The sequence below is a fragment of the Carcharhinus amblyrhynchos genome, chromosome 31 (genome assembly GCF_965287045.1).
Source record: "Carcharhinus amblyrhynchos chromosome 31, sCarAmb.v2.hapA, whole genome shotgun sequence".
NCBI classification, from domain to species: Eukaryota; Metazoa; Chordata; class Chondrichthyes; order Carcharhiniformes; family Carcharhinidae; genus Carcharhinus; species Carcharhinus amblyrhynchos.
Window position 1 is genome coordinate 20072020 of NC_137354.1, and position 17730 is coordinate 20089749.

At 44.8% G+C, this 17730-nt stretch overlaps 1 protein-coding gene across 1 annotated transcript in view; it reads left to right on the top strand.

Annotated features, from left to right (window-relative positions):
• The window catches only part of hif1an (hypoxia inducible factor 1 subunit alpha inhibitor), a 57128-nt gene extending 44017 nt beyond the window's left edge, over positions 1-13111 (top strand). The window contains exons 6-8 of the mRNA XM_080215567.1: positions 897-960; positions 2293-2403; positions 12577-13111. Of these exons, the coding sequence (XP_080071693.1) occupies positions 897-960; positions 2293-2403; positions 12577-12621 (220 nt within the window). The 3' untranslated portion in view covers positions 12622-13111. The remainder of the gene's footprint in view (positions 1-896; positions 961-2292; positions 2404-12576) is intronic.
• Positions 13112-17730: the final 4619 nt, after the last annotated feature.

Genomic DNA, 17730 nt, shown 5'->3' on the forward strand with positions numbered 1-17730 from the left:
TCAAGATATTCAAAGGGAGTGAATTACTTTGGAAATGCAGTTACAGTTGTTAGATAGACAACATGGTAACCAACGTATTCATGGCAAGGTTCCACATAAAGCAGCAAGGTAAATAGTTAATCTCTTTGATGTTTCTTGAACCTTTATTCAAGTAGGATTTCTTACCCAAACAGCCAACTGACGCATCACTTCAGCCAGAGAAGCATTTTCGCAATACTACATTGATAGAACAGCTTAGATTATGTTCTGAATTCCTGGGGAGGGCTTGATGCCCAGTCTCCGGACATTCAGGTTACCACTGAGTGAGACTGAAACTTCTGTCTTAATTTTGGCTCTCCCATGATTACATTTCTTCACTTATTTTAATTTTCCGCTCTACTTACAGATCATAGGATCCTTACAGTGCAGAGGAGGTCACTCAATCCATCAACTCTGCATCCACTCCCTGATATCGCCACTGAAATAATCCACTCCCTGATAACACCACCCCCAACCCACCCACACACGCACACACACCCCCTCCCTCTGCCTCTGCCCTCACCCCAGGGCTTCTGTTGACTTTGGTGAAGCACCAATACTCCTGTATATCAGTCAAGATAATGATTCAGACTCAGGAGTCCATCTGTGACCTTATTACCACCTGTCAAGTAAACTTGCAGTAATAGAACCCTGTGACACTTGCCCAACGCGAATAACAAGTAACTTGGTTTTGTACAACGTTGGGTTAAGGCAGCTAATAACAATGATTATAGAATCTTAACAATGATTATAGAATCTTAACAATGATTATAGAATCTTAACAATGATTATAGAATCTTAACAATGTGTCCCTGCTGGTAGTCTCTGAAACTGTCCTACATCAATGCCGCCGTGGTAATAATTTAACTTAATTACAGGTGGCATCATATTGAGTCACTGCTTAATGGAGGAATCACTATTACTGTCAACTTCTGGTACAAGGTAAGAGACTAATTAACATTATTATATTCAATTGTTTCAAGTTAGTCCTTGAATATGTTGTCATCTCCCTAATACATGCATGCCCAACTTTTCAAAAACCCCTATGTTTTAGACCCTTCAATCTGTCACAGTGCCAAAACAGCCCTTATCAAAGTCATAAGTGACACCCAGTATAATTGTGACAAAGGTTAACTCTGCCTCCTCATCCTTCTTAACCTGTAAATAATTTTTATTATAGTTGATCATCACATCCTTCTCCTATGCCTCTTCATTGTCACCCAGTTGGGTGAATCATAGAATTCTACAGTGCAGAAGGAGGCCATTCAACCCATGCGTCTGCACCAACCACAACCCCACCCAGGTTCTATCCCCATAACCCCATGCATTTACCCTAGCTAGTTCCCCTGACACTGAGGGGCAATTTAGCATGGCCAATCCACCCAACACATACATCTTTGGACTGTGGAAGAAAACCAGAGCACCCAGAGGAAACCCATGCAGACGTGGGGAGAAAGTGCAGACTCTGCACAGACAGTGATCCAAGGCTGGGTATTGAACCTGGGTCCCTGGAGCAGTGCTAACTACTGTGCCACCCCAGGGTGGGACTGCTCTCACCTGTTTCCACTATGTGGAAGGTGCTGTTTCTTCAGTAGGAACTGTTTAAATGCAGACAATAAAAATATAACAAAACTTACACCAACTTATAAATCAAAGAAAAGGTTTAATAATGAAACTTCACTACTCCAAACTTGGGGCCTCTCCCTGCAGCCAATCCAAGTTCATCACAATTCCCAACAGGTTCTTATTTATAGTGGGTCAGCTGACCATCACATCATTCTGTAATTGGTTCCATGGTTTACTGGGTCAGCTGACCCTTGTACCTTGTTACCATTGGTCACATTACACCCAAGTTGGCAACCGTTACATTCTAACACTGTGTAAATATGTACTCTACCATTCAAAGAGAAATGATAGATAATTTACCATATAATAGTTTTTTAATACATTGTAGAAGAGCAGAGTACAAATAAAACCTCGATTGTCTTGCAATTGAAACCAGCACTATTCAGGCATTGGATGGTGTCAAGCATTTGAAAATTCTGTTTATATGAAGTGCTTTTTTCACAACTTAATGCATAATTGAAATAGTTCCTTCTCAGAGCAGAATGGGTTAGGTTCTACTCAAATGTTGTGCCTGTTAAGTCCGCACGAGTGCAGTATACATGTAGTGTTTGAGCTGCAAAGATCTTCTGATGTTTCACAGACAGGATAGAATTTCAAACGGCAGTGCAATGGAGCAAAGTCACGACTAATGTTCCTGTTTACCTTAAGGGCGCACCAACTCCAAAGAGGATCGAGTACCCACTGAAATCGCATCAGAAGGTCGCAATTATGAGGAATATAGAAAAAATGTTGGGAGAGGCCCTTGGGGAGCCACAGGAGGTAAACCTGCATTTTCTTCAACGCTAAGTAGCAGCAGGCAACGTTAAACATAGTTAGTGTAAAGCATGCATCGCAGACCCTACCTGGGTGGTGGTAGGTTACTGTAGTGAGTGGTGGGGTTCTGCTTTAACAGAAAGCAGCCATTTATCCTTTTTTTTTATTCTTTGTTAGAATGTGGACGTCACTAGCTGGGCCAACATTTGTTGCCCATCCCTAATTGCCCCTTGAGCTGAGTGGTTTGCTGGGCCCATTTCAGAGGGGCAGTTGAGATTCAACCACATCACTGTGGCTTTGGAGTCACATGTAGGCTAGACTGGGCCAGGGTGGCACATTCCCTTCCCTAAAGGGACATTAGTGAACTAGATGGGTTTTCACGACAATCAACAATGGTTTCATGGTCATCATTAGAAACGAAACAAATAAAAAAGAGAATAAAACAAATTTTAATTTCAAATTTCACCATCTGCTGTGGTGGGATTTGAACCCGGGTCCCCAGAGTGTTACCTCTGGATTACTAGTTCAGTGACAATACGACTGCATCACTGCCTCCCGTTAGATTCACCACTGGGATGTGGGTGTCGCTGAGAAGACCACCATTTATTGCCCATGTGCAGTTTCCCTTGAGATGGTGGGGGTGAGCCACCTTCTTGAATATGCCTGAGTATTTTGCTGAGCCATTTCAGAGGGCAGTTAAGAATCAATCACATTGCTATAGTTCTCGAGTCACATGTGGGCCAGACCAGGTAAGGACAGCAGATTTCCTTCCCTAAAGGGACATTAATCAACTAGGTGGATTTTCTGGTAGTCAGGGTCGCCATTATAGATACTAGCTTTTTATTCCACATTTATTTAGTGATTTTACTTCAAATTTCCCTGCTAACATAGTGGGAATTGAAGTCAGCGTATAAAATCATTAATCCAATCCTCGGGATTTACAACCTAAATTTATTTAGCGCCTTTAATGTAATCTCAAGGTGCTTCACAGGAGCATTGCAAATCAAAATGTGATACTGAAACACAGAAGAAATTATTAAATCAGGTGACTGGAAATGTGATCAAAGAGGTACAGTAACTTGAGAGAAGGCAAGATTGTGAAGCAGATAGGTGTAGAGAGACAATTCCACAACCTGGGGCCTCAGCCACTGAAGCCATGTCCACCAACAGTGTAACAATTAAACTTGGGATGTTAAGGGGTCAGTGGTAGAGGAATGTCTCAGAGGGTTCTGGGGCAGCAGGAGATGATTACAGCGATAGGGAGGGGAGAAGCTCTGAGGGGTTTGAAAGCAAGGATGAGAGTTTTAAAATCAAGATCTTGCCTGACCTGGATCGAATGTAGGCCAACGAGTCCAGAGGTGACAGTGGGACAGGATATGGTCCAATTCAAGGGCAGGGACAGCAGAGTGACCTGCAGGTTACAGTGGGTGGGGGCGTGTGTAAAATGTCAAATACCAGCCAGGAATGCATTGGAACAGCCAGAACTACAGATAACGCAAGCATAAATGAGGGTCTCAATAGCAGACAAGGTGGTCGGTTTATAGAGGTAGTGTAACCTCTTAGTTGCATGTTTAATTCTTTGTTCCTGACTGATCAATGTAACGATGCGGAGGTGGATTCCCCCACCTGAGAACTAACACGGAAGCACCCAAAGAGGAAGACCTCCCCTCATAATCTGTAAAAGGTGTGTGTGAAGTGGTATGAGCTGCTCTTCAGCAACTTTTGTGGTGGTTAAATACAAAGTAGATCCCTGACACTCACTCTAAAATCAACACATTAAAATTGTACTTATTTAACTAACAATGAACAACTTTACTAAACTCTTAACAAACCAAATAAAACAAGATTCTAATGGAATGTTGTTCCAATAAATACAATTTCCATTAATTAACAAAAGAGTAGAATTTAGTTGCTCTCTAAATTGTAACTTCCAGAATATTCAGGGCCTTCTCTGTTGATTCTTCTGCCTGGAACATATTTCTTCTTTGGTACCTTTGCTATCTAGAATGGTGCTTTGAGCTGTGGCAAGCGACAGTTGCTCTCTCCTTTTGTCCCACTGCCCCCTTTCTTTTATACCTATGATGACACATCAATATCTTCCACAATAGGATTGGCCCGAGGTTGTCAAAACCATCAGATTTAAATTTAAAAGATTCTTTGTATCTAAATGCCTAATTCAAACTGGCTGAATTCAAAAAATTCAAAAGCCTGTGGCCTTGGTAATACTGCTGCCTGACTTTACGATACAAATGTTTCATTTTGGGTACTCTGTATGTGCTGACTTTTTTTTAAACTCTGCACAGAGAAAGCACTGCATTTTAAAGGGAACATGCGATGCTTTCCTCCCCAGCATTTTTCAATTTTACAAGCACTAATCTACAATTACTGTACCCAACTTTGCAACACCTGGGTTCACACAAGCACAGGTGCACAATAGATAAGCAAAACAGGTTTATTAAGTTGAACATGGTCATGACAAAAACATGATACTTAACAAAGGCAATAGTATACAGTCAAGTCAGTTGAACTTTGATTCTTGCTACTCAACTAACCGTGGTGTCTGCTTCTTCACGGTGTTCTGCTGACTGAAAATTTTGACGGTTGGCCTCGTGCCCTCTGCTTTTCAAATATGTGCATCAAATATTCTGATATCCTGATTTGTCTTGCTTAGGTGCCTGGTCCCTCGCCCCAAAAGTTGCTTCCCATACTGTTGCCCAAGTCCTTGCGGCTGCAGTTTGTCATTTTACACCTGATAGTAACCAGCTCACAGGTCAATTTGCCACCTGTTTTGTGTTTTAGCCAAACTTGACGGTCACGCCTTGCAGTTATGTTCTACTACATCTTTAACAAGCATACTCTAAGCACTCATTAATCAAGTGAAAGAATTAAGAAACAATAAAAGGGTTAAAACAGGATAAGCAAAGGAAGAATAAGACAGAGTAATTTAAATTAGCAATCGTACGTTGCAAATTGCCTTATCATTTTATACCCAAATCAGCACTTATATTTCTTATATAGTGATGGCACAAATATGTGATTGGGAATCTCATTGCAAGGTCAAATGTGCTAGCAAAGGATCTGGTTTAGTCTCAGGCAGTTGCCAGGGAGAGGTAGAGAGAGCAAAAAACAGAAAATGCTGGAAAATCTCAGCAGGTCTAATAACATCTATTAGGGGGGGGAACAGATCCAACATTTTGAATCTGGATGACCCTTCGTCAGAGCTAAGAGCAAAGAAAACCAGAGAAGATTTGTACAATGAGGGTGGGGCGGGGGGCGATAATAGGACAAAGGGAATGCAAATGAGGATGTAGAAGGCTGAGAAAGGTGCTAAAAGTGTTCATTAAGTGATCACAATGTGTGACTGGCAGAGCAGAGGTAGAGATGGTTCAGGCAGTTGCTCTGAAAGAAGTAGGGAGTTGGGGAGTAAGAAGAAGAGCAGGAATAGAGAAGCGGAAAAATGCAAGTGAGAAGGAAGGATGATAAAAATATCTGAGTGAGATGAAAAGAAGAAACAGAATGAAAGAAAATAAATGGAAATTGGGTGAAGGTGGAGGGGAAAATTCTGAAGTTGTTAAACTCAGTGTTCAGTTCGGAAGGTTGTAAAGTGCCCAATCGGAAGATGAGGTGCTGTCCCTCTAGTTGGGGTTCACTGGAACATTGTGAAAGGCCAAGGACGGGCATGTGGACTAGAGAGCAGGGTGGTGTGTTGAATGGCAAGCGGCAAGAAAGTCTCGGTCCTGCTTGCGGACGGATTGAAGGTGTTCAGCAAAGCGGGACCCAGATGGGGAGTTTAGCTAGGGAATGGAGTTTGGAGCGGACCCCAAAAGCAACAGCTTTGATCTTCTCAGTGTTTAATTGGAGGGAATGTCTGCGTGTCCAGCCCTGCCCGCCCCATCAATCCTAATGGCAGAGTGGCAGTGGGATACCCCCACCGATCACCCTGATGTTGAGGGGGGAAGGGTTGGGGGGGGCACTACTGCAGGGATCCTGGACAGGCCAGCATACAGGAAGCGATCAGTTTTGGGCTGCTGCACATGCGCAAAATTCTGCTGGTTTCAGCCTCCTGAGCAGGAATAGGCCCTGCACCCTGAAATCTAATGAGATTCAGACTGGTGGCCTCTGCATTGCACAGAATGTGGGAGATTATGTTATGAATTCCCACTGAAAAAAAAGCTTGATTTACTCCAGTTTTCCTACAAATTCACACTGAGAATTTTTTTGGGCGAATTCCACCCCAGGGTTGATGTCATCTGATTGCTGCTTTCTGATTTACTTTGACTTGTATTTGTCTATTTTTAGTCAAGCGCTGTGGATGTTAGCTACTCAGCAAGGCTTTTCAACAAAATAAAGCTACAATAACTTTTACCTCTGCAGTGTAACTGAAGACATCTTCTTATGTTTACCTGCATTAGTTGCCTTTGAATAATATTATCCACGCAAAAAAGACAGAGCCTTTGAGCGGCAGGGTGGCACAGTGGTTAGCACTGCTGCCTCACAGTGTGAGGGACCCACGTTCAATTCCAGCCTCGGGTCACTGTCTATGTGGAGTTTGCACATTCTGCCCGTGTCTCCAGGTGCTCCGGTTTCCTCCCACAATCCAAAGATGTGCGGATTTAGGTGGACTGGCTGTGCTAAATTGTCCCTTAGTGGTTAGGGGAATTAGCGGGTTAAATGTGTGGGGTTATGGGGATGGGCTTGGGTGGGATGGTCTTTCAGAGAGTTGGTGCAGACTCGATGGCCACTTCCTGTATTGGAAGGATTCTATTGTCTTGATTTAAGAGTTCATTCAAGAGACAGCACCTGCAACAGTGCAGCACTCCCTCAGGACAGTATAAAGTGTCAGACTTGATTTGTTCTCAAGTGCTAGAGAGAGGCTTGAACTCTGATCTTCTGACTTAGTGTTGTTGTAAATTTAACCTTTTATTAGTGACTGACCTGGGGTCACATGGGTACAGGTTGTCTTTTAAATGCCCTTGGGGATGGCCAATAAATGCTGGCCCAGCCAGCAATGCCCCCATCCCATGAACGAATAAAAAAAGGTGTGCAATAGATAAGCAAAACTGATTTACTCTGTTTAACGTGAAAGTACAAACACATGGTGTTGGACAAAGATGATGACATACAGCCACATCAGCGGACGTGAAATCATAGAATTCCCTACAGTACAGAAGGCAGCCATTTGGCCCATCGAATCCATGCCCATCAAGTCCATACCCACCACAATCCCATCCAGACCCTATTCCCATAATCCCACACATTTACCCTGCCAATCCCCCTGACACTAGGGTCAATTTAGCATGGTCAATCAATCTATTCCACACACCTTTGGACTGTGGGAGGAAACCAAATCACCTGGAGGAAACCCACACAGACACGGAGAAAATGTGCAAACTCCACACAGACAAGTGATCCAAGCCAGAAATCAAACCCAGGTCCCTGGAACTGTGAGGCCGCAGTGCTAACCACTGCGCCGACATCTTGTTTCCCAGTCAACTGTGGCACATATCTCTTCATTTCTGAATGAAGTCTTCTAAAAGTGTGTGCCAAATGTTCTTGAACATTCTGATTTGCGACTTCCTTCCCTTTTATCTTATTTGATCATTGCCCAGGTTCCCTCGCCGCTTGGTACATGGTCATGGGTGGAAGAGGGAACTCACAATGTTAAAATGGCGGCGCAGGCTCATTGGGCCGAAGGGCCTGTTTCCCATGCGTGTTGGTCTTTGTTCTTTGGTTGCCATATTAGGTAAAACCCATGTCTAAGCAACATTATGGGGTTCAATTACTTAATTATATATTCACTATTACTAAGCACGGCTTTGTATTTGTAATGCCTTTATTTCTGCTAAAAACAGGTATTCCTGGAAATGTTGCCCAAGGCATTGTACATGTAGCTTGTGATTTTTACATCTGATAGTAATCAGTTTACAGGACAACTCACTGCCTCTTTTGGCTTGTAGCCGCACATTCTAACATTTATCGTTAGCAAACACGTCCCGAGCAATCATTAATCAAGAGGAGATGGATGACCTAGTGGTATTATCGCTAGTCTATTAATCCAGAAACTCAGCTAATGTCCTGGGGACCCGGGATCAAATCCTGCTACGGCAGATGGGGGAATTTGAATTCAACTTTTTTTAAAACCTGGAATTGAGAATCTACTGATGACCATGAAACCATTGTCGATTCTCACTCATCTGATTTCTTTAGGGAAGGAAATCTGCCGTCCTTATCCAGTCTACATGTGACTCCAGGGCCACAGCAATGTGATTGATTCTTAACTGCCCTCAGGGATGCGCAATAAGTGCTGGCCCAGCCAGCGATGCCCATGTCCCACAAATGAATTTAAAAAAATAAAAGAATTTGAGATAGACACAGGAAGGATATTACAGAGTGATTTATAATAATCATACTTAGCATTTCAGCCCTATCATTAACGCCCAAATAAGTCTATCTAACATGCATCTTAGCCAAATCTACAGCACCAGCTGAGCTAAGCAGACAATCGGTTAAGTATGAAACAGTATTAAGATTAGGTTAGCAGGATGCTGTGAATTTGGAAACAAGAACCGGTGTCTCAACTCATGGACTGTGTATTTGTTATGTATCGTATTAAGCTGAGTAAATGCAGAAATCAATATCCCAAACCGTAAACAGGCCTCCCCCAGTACTGACTGAGCAATAAGGATTGGAGAACAAACTGGAGAATAAAAAAGCTTAAAGTTTATTTATTGATGTCGCATGTAGGTTTACATTAACACTGCAATGCATAGGACTAGAAAAACTACAGCACAAACAGGCCTTTTGCCCACAAGTTGCGCTGAACACGTCCCTACCTATAACCCTCTATCTTACTAAGTCCCATGTACTTATCCAAAAGTGTCTTAAAAGACCCTATCAAATGCCTCCACCACCACTGCTGGCAGCCAATTCCACTGCTGGCACCCACCACCCTCTGAGTGAAAAACTTAGCCCTGACATCTCCTCTGTACCTACTCCCCAGCAGCCTAAACCTGTGCCCTCTTATGGCAGCCATTTCGGCCCTGGGAAAAAGCCCACTCGATTCAATACCTCTCAACGCCTTGTACACCACTATCAGGTCACCTCTCATCCTTCGTCTCTCCCTAAGGAGAAAAGACCGAGCTCTCTTGACCTATCCTCATAAGGCATGCCACCTAATCCAGGCAACATCCTTGTAAATCTCCTCTGCACCCTTTCTATGGCTTCCACATCCTTCCTGTAATGAGGCAACCAGAACTGAGCACAGTACTCCAAGTGGGGTCTGACCAGGATGTTAAACAGCTGCAGCATTATCTCCCGACTCCTAAACTCAATTCTTGGATTGATGAAGGCCAGTACACCATATGCCTTCTTAACTACACCCTCTACCTGCAAAGCTGATTTGAGCGACGTGTGAACCCAGACCCCAAGATCCTTCTGATCTTCCACACTGCCAAGAGTCTTACGCTTAATACTATATTCCGTCATCCTATTTGACCTGCCAAAATGAATCACCACACACTTATCTGGGTTGAAGTCCATCTGCCACGTCTCTGCCCAGTCTTACATCCTGTCTGTATCTCGTTGCAACTTCTGACGTTCCTCCACACTATCCACAACACCTCCAACCTTTGTTTCATCGGCAAACTTACCAACCCATCCCTCCACTCCTTCATCCAGGTCATTTATAAAAATCACAAAGAGCAAGGGTCCCTGGGTCACTCCACTGGTGACTGACCTCCATGCAGAAAAAGACCCATCTACAATCACTCTCTGCCTTCTGTGGGCAAGCCAGTTCTGGATCCACAAAACAATGTCCCCTTGGATCCCATGCCCCCTCAATTTCTCAATAAGCCTTGCATGGGGGACCTTATTGAACACCTTGCTGAAGTGCATATGAACTACATCTACTGTTCTTCCTTCATCAAAGTGTTTAGTCGCATCTTCAAAAAATTCAACTAGGCTTGTAAGGCACGATCTGTCCATGACAAAGCCATGCTGACTATTTTTGATCATTCTATACCTCTCCAGATGTTCATAAATCCTGCCTCTCAGGATCTTCTCCATCAGCTTAGCAATCACTGAGGTTAGACTCGCTGGTGAATAATTTCCTGGGCTTTCTCTTCTCCCTTTCTTGAATAAAGGAACCACATCTCCAATCCTCCGGAACCTCTCCCGTCTCCTTTGATGATGCAAAGATCATCACCAGAGGCTCTGCAATCTGTTCCCTCGCGTCCCACAGTAACCTGGTGTACATTCCATCCGGTCCCGGTGACTTATCTAACTTGATGCTTTTCAAAAGCTCCAATACATCCTCTTTCTTAATGTCCACATACTCAAGCTTTTCAGTTTGCCACAAGCCTGCACTACAACCACCATGAATACTGAAGTATTCATTGAGTACCTCTGCTATTTCTACTGGTTCTATACAAACTTTTCCACTGTCACATTTAATAGGTCCTATTCCTTTACATCTCATCCTTTTGCTCTTCACATACTTGTAGAATGCCTTGGGGTTTTCCTTAATCTTACCTGCCAAGGCCTTCTCATGACCCCTTCTGGGTCTCCTAATTTCCTTCTTAAGTTCCTTCCTACTAGTCGTATACGCCTGTAGATCCCTAACATTACCTAGCTCCCTGAACCTTTTGTAAGCTTTTCTTTTCTTCTCGACTAAATTCATTACAGCTTTTGTGCACCACGGTTCCTGTGACCTACCAAAACTTCCCTGTCTCATCAGAACGTTGTCATGCAGAACTCCAGACAAATATTCCTTGAAAATCTGCCACGTTACTTCTGTACGTTTCCCTGAGAAATCTCCTTCCAATTTATGCCTCTAATTTCCTGCCTGATGGCTTCATAATTCCCCTTACTCCAGATAAACACTTTCCTAGCTTGTCTGATCCTATCTCTCTCCAGTGCTAATGTAAAGGAGATGGAGTTATGATCACTATCCCCAAAATGCTCTCCCACAGAGATCTGACACCTGTCCAGGTTCATTTCCCAATACCAAATCAAGTACAGCCTCTCCTCTCGTAGGCTTATCCACATACTGTGTCAGGAAACCCTCCTGAACACACCTAACAAACTCCTCCCCATCTAAACCCCTTACCCTATGGAGATTCCAATCGATATTTGGGAAATTAAGTCTTCCATCACGACAACTCTTCTTACATTTCTCCAGGATCTGTTTCCCTATCTGTTCCTCAACATCCCTGTTACTATTGGGCGACCTATAGAAAACACCCAGTAAAGTTATTGACCCCTTCCTGTTCCAAAGCTCCACCCACGGAGACTCCATAGACAATCCCTCCATGGCGTCCATCTTTTCTACAGCAGTGACACTATCTCTGATCAACAGTGCCACTCCCCCACCTCTTTTGCCTCCCTCCCTGTCCCTCCCGAAACATGCAGTTGCTGTGAAAATCCCCTAGTCACCACACTCCGGCACCTGTTCAGGAACACAGGAAGAATTTAGCATGGCCAATGGGCCAATGCACCTAATCAGCTGTGGGAGGAAACCGGAGCACCCTGAGGAAACCCACACAGACACAGGAAGAAGGTGCAGGTTCCACACAGACAGTGACCAAGCTGGGAATCGAACCCAGTTCCCTGGCGCTATGAGGCAGCAGTACTAACCATTCAGAGAATCCCCACATTGCAGAAGGAGGCTGTTAGGCCCATCAAGTCTCCACCTGTCGCATTCCCACTCAGGCCCTATTTCCGTAATCCCACATATTTACCCTGCTAATCCTCCTAACAATAGGGTCAATTTAGCATTGCCAATCCACCTAACCCGCGCGTCTTTGGATTGTGGGAGGAAACCGGAGGAAACCCATGCAGATACGGGAAGAACATGCAGACTTCACACAGACAGTGACCGGAGGCTGGTATTGAACCTGGGCCCCTGGCGCTGCGAGGCAGCAGTGCTAATCACTGTGCTGTGCTGCCCCAATCAGTAACACACAAAGCTTAACTTGCAAAGTAATTGTGCTGGTTGAACAGTTAAAATATGAAACCGATGTAACTGCTAACACTGACATGAGATGGTTTCCCTCCACCGGCAACCCTCGCCTCACTCTCTTCCCTCCCCTCCAGCTCCTGCTCCAGCTCTGAGATAATCCGCAGTTTCCTATTCACCAGCGCAGTATTGTGAAGCTAATTATTTCTTTCCTTCCTGCCTAGGTTGGGCCGTTATTAAACATGATGATTAAAGGTCGATATGATTAATCGTCGGCCTGCGGACTGTTGAACGACCCGTACATGGAGTTAATGGTGGCAGACTGAGCATACTGTACACGAGTATTACACACCTGGACATCCCGACAACGCAGGAACTCTTCCGATTGTTCAAAGTTGGCCATTGATCATTAAAGTGAATTTTTATATCCACCATCTGTGTGCCTGTCAGACCGAAGATTGATGGCCAGCGTCTGATATCAATTGGTTGGCTCAATGCCCTGAACAGGTTATAGCACTGAGTGTGTATGCAGACCACTTTCCACCGACACATACTGTTGTGCGTTTCCTTTTGAAACAAAAACAAAATGAGTGCTTTGTGCTGTTAGAGAGGCGGTATTGGGGTCATTGCTGTTGGAGGGGCAGTATTGGAGTGAATGCTGTTGAGGGGCAGTATTGGGGTAAATGCTGGGGGGCAGTATTCGGGTCAATGTTGGGGGAAGTATTGTGGTCAGTGCTGTTGGAGGGGCAGTGTTGGGGTCAGTGCTGTTGGAGGGGCAGTGTTGGGGTCAGTGCTGTTGGAGGGGCAGTGTTGGGGTCAGTGCTGTTGGAGGGGCAGTGTTGGGGTCAGTGCTGTTGGAGGGGCAGTATTGGGATCAGTGCTGTTGGAGGGGCAGTATTGGGGTCAATGCTGTTGGGGGTCAGTATTGGGTTCAGTGCTGTTGGGGGTCAGTATTGGCGTCAATGCTGTTTGGGGTCAGTATTGGGGTCAGTGCTGTTGGAGGGGCAGTATTGGAGTGAATGCCTGGGGTCAATGTTGTTGGGAGTCAGTAGTGGGGTCAGTGCTGTTGGAGGGGCAGTATCGGGGTCAGTGCTGTTGGGGGGGGTAGTATCAGGGTCAATGCTGTTGGGGGGGGGGGGGTCAGTATTGGAGTCGGTGCTGTTGGGAGTCAGTATTGGGGTAAATGCTGTTGGTTTCCTTGCATGGCACTTAAACATGAGGGGTTATCATGAGGTACAGTTACGGTTGGGCTTTAAATTTGACTACCTTTGATTTTAATAGCTTATGATTTGTGACGTATTCCTATGACTTTTTCACATTGGAGTACTAGGTTTGAAATGTTAATCAACAGCAGTAGGGTGGCACAGTGGATAGCACTGCTGCCTCACAGTGCCAGGGACCCGGATTCAATTCCAGCCTCAGATCACTGTCTGTATGGAGTTTGCACATTCTACCTGTGTCTCTGTGGGTTTCCTCCAAATGCTCCGGTTTCCGCCCATACTCCAAAAGATGTGCGGGTCAGGTTGATTGGCCGTGCTAAATTGCCCCTTAATGTCGGGGGATTAGCAGGGTAAATGTGTGGGGCTAGGGAAATAGTGCCTGGGTGGGATGTGGTTGGTAAGGTTCAGTGGGCCGAATGGCCTCCTTCTGTACTGGTGAGATTCTATGAGCGTCTGTTCAGCACCAAATAAAATGCTGCCGTCAACTTGGGGATGGATCTTTCCACAATGTCAGAGAGAAAGTCAGATGTTTTGGTGCTGCACATTCGCCAAGTGAAGTTAGAATTATGTTCACTGGAGTTGAGAAGAGTGAATGGGGATCTCACAGAAACTTAAAAAATTCTAACAGGATAGATTCAGAAGGATCCATGAGTAGATTAAACAGGTTAGATACAGAAAGAATGTTTCTGATGGTGGGAGAGTCCAAAACTAGGGGTCATAGTTTGAGGGGCTATCAAGGGATATGGGAGGAAGGGGGAATCAGGATATTGAATTTGATAACCAGCCATGATCAAAATAAATTATGGTACAGTCTTGAAGGGCCAAATGGCCTCCTCCTGCCTCTATGCTTTTGGTCTGGAGCAGAGTGCCAGCCTGTACTCTCGTGATGTGATGTTGCAATGTTGATTATTGATCTGTATCCCCAACCAATCATATTTCTATATCGAAGGATGGCACCACGTTAGAAACTCTTGGTTCTCCTTACATAATTATTTTTTGGAGCACTCCAACTTATTTGTCTGTCTGTCCCTGCCTCTTTCTCTCCCTCTCTCCATCTGTTTCTCTCTCTCTGTCCATTAGTCTCACTATGTCCATCCTGTGTTTATCTCTCTTGCTTTTCCATCTCTTCTCTATTCCTCTCTGTCTGTCTGTCTCTCTCTCTTTTCCATCTGCTTCTCTCTCTCTTCCACCTCTTATTTCTCCATGTCTATCTCCATCTGTCTCTCTCTTTCTAATCGTGTCTCTATCTCCATCTGTTTCTCTGTGTATCTGTTTCTATCACTCTGTCCCTTTCTCTGTTCCTTTTCCTCTATCTCTCAGTTCCTCACACTCTCTGTTCCCACTGTTTGTCTCTAGATATTTAACTTGTGAAAATTTCAATCAGTGACTTCTGGCTAAGTCTTATTCTTCTTGGTGTCTGCTGACTGGTGGACATTTAATGTGACATTCTGCATCATGGTGTCTGCTTCCACTGATTGTGAGCTGAATGAAACCTAAGTATTAGACCACCTGCTTTAGAGTCTCTGCCTGAACTGGCTTAAAACCAAATAAAAAGCAAAACACTGTCAATATTGGAAATCTGACCCAAATGCAGAAAACACTGGAAACACTCAACAGATCAGAGAGCATCTGTGGAGAGATCAGGCCAGTGTGTTCTGACACACCAAAAACAGCTCCCCTGTTGTTTTATCTTAACATGGAGTGACCTTCACTCCCCATGTCTGACTCTGCGACAATCCAACTCAAGTTCCACCCAAACTACCATCACTTCCTGCTGAATCTAACCCAGCGAAGTGTTCAATCTGTGCAAGGAATGTGACACACTTAGCTACGATGGAATTGGGAGGGGTGGGGGGGAACCAAATATTTTCACTTCTTTGCTCCCTTTTACTGTCCCGCGTTTCCTGCCTTTGGAGTGAACTGGAGGCTGTTAGTTTCTGGTGTTGCCAAAGACCGAGTATAGATTGGTAGTGGAATGAAAAGACTCATGATCTATCCTCCTCAACTCCCAACCCACTCCAAGTTAACCGTACACACTGGCTGAAAATGACCACATTGAAAGAATGCAGGATGTGGTATTGCCTCTCTGGGTGACACAGGAGGGGGAAGACTAAGTGTAATTCTTTTTTCAGCCAGTGTTTAATCAGAATCCGATTAATCATCATTGTACAGCCTGACATGTTAAATTTGTAGCAAGTAGGTAATACTTAAGGTACACAGCTACAGGCTGGAATATCACCTGTACGGTAGGACTTTGTAACCAGCACGCAGGTCAGTAAAGTGCTGAGACCAGTAACTGAGACCATTCGCCTATTGATGGTCAAGTTTTAAATGTTTGAAGTGTGTTTTTGTTTTTTTTTCAATTTGCTTTTTAAAGTTTGGGCTCGTTCTGTCCCAGTCGCGGCACAGAAACCAGGTCTCTGCCCCACCACCCCCCACCGAGCCCTCCCTCTCTGTGCAGCCTCCACTATCGGAGTTGTGTTGCTGTCAGGAAAGACTGGGCAAGCCGCGTGCTTTTCTCCATCAACCCTGGAGGACTGAGCCGAAAGAGAGACTTAAAATTACCAAAAGGCTTGCTAAGGTCAACCTATAGCGAAGGTGTTTCCATCTGTGGGGAAGCCCAGAAGGAAAACAAAAGGGTTCTAAATGTCAATAAATCCAAAAGGGAATTCAGGGGAAACATCTTTACACAGGAATGCATTTAAGGGGAATCATAGAATCTGTACACTGCAGGAGACAGTTCAGCTCCTTGAGTCTGCATCAATTCTCTGATAGAGTATCATACCCAGGCCTATCACTGCTATCCCCATAACCCCACATAGTTACCATGCTAATCCCCCTAACTTACACATCTTTGGACACTAAGGGACAATTTAGTATGGCTAATCTACCTAACCTGCACAGCTTTGGACTGTAGAGGAAACCCACGCAGATGCAGGGTGATCAAGCAGACTGTCACCCAGGGACTGGAATCGAACCTGGGTCCCTGGTGCTGTGGGGCAGCGGTGCAGTGCAACCGGAAGCCAGAGAGATGTGTGAGAGAGAAGGGGATAGAAGGATAGGGTGAGGTGAAGAATGCTGGAAGGAAGCTCCTCAAGAGCATGAACAGCAGCATAGACCGGTCAGGCCATAGGCCCTGTTTCAGTGCTGTAAATATCGACCTGATTCAGGAACAGGCCAAGCGATGAACTGGAGAGTCCGCAGCCTGAGACTTCAGTGTGTTTGAGACATTGCTGACTCAGCATACTGGGCCGCTCTGAGGGATTCTGCAACCACATCATATCTAGCTTCTGTTCTTAACCCCCACTGCCCCCCCCCCCCTCCACTCTGCCCCCAACAGCTTGGCCATGGAGAGACATGGGCACTGTTGGCATCTGTCGGCTGAACATTGGGCACCCCTGGCAAGCACCAGGGCAAGTTTCTTCCCCAGCCCATCTCGTCAGAAACCAACGTGTTTTCTTACTGCCCCACATCAGTGAATTAAATGTTGGCGCTGCACCGTGTGGAAGAGCAGAGAAGCAACACAGAGAGAGGCATGTAGGAGAAAGTATCTCCAACAGCGTCCCACGTAGAGATGAAGCACGGGATAGTTAGCCTTTCTAAGTTTTTGAAGTGAAGAAGCTTTGTTTTATGTTTTTTCTACGGGTGGAATTTGATAACTTCATGCATGGCTTTTGTGTTTTACTTCTTTTCCTACCCTGCATGGGACCGCATTGCGACCCAGATGATACTTGTGATGCTCTGTTAACAATACGGAATCTGGATTCAGTCTCAAAGTGAGATAAGTACAGAGAAGGAACACTTTATCAGATTTGTGGCAGTGTTAATTGATGACCTCTGATAACTTCAGGTGGACTCCACATTGATTGGAAATATAGCTGCAGAGGTTTCCCCTCCCCAGTGATATACCCTTCGCTTTAACAATCTCAGACATCCTACGGAAGACACCTCCTCACCAGTACTTCCCTCAGTACACGTAACAACCAAATAGCCAGCGTTGTGGAGTCTCCGCCCCATCCCTTTGTACAACCGATGATACTAGAACTCTGGAACAGCCTAGGTCATTGGAAAGTCAAGATGTGCACACCACCCCATTTATCACCGGCCTCCTCTGCAAATTAGTTTTCGAACTTCTGCTCGAGCAACCATCTGATCGAA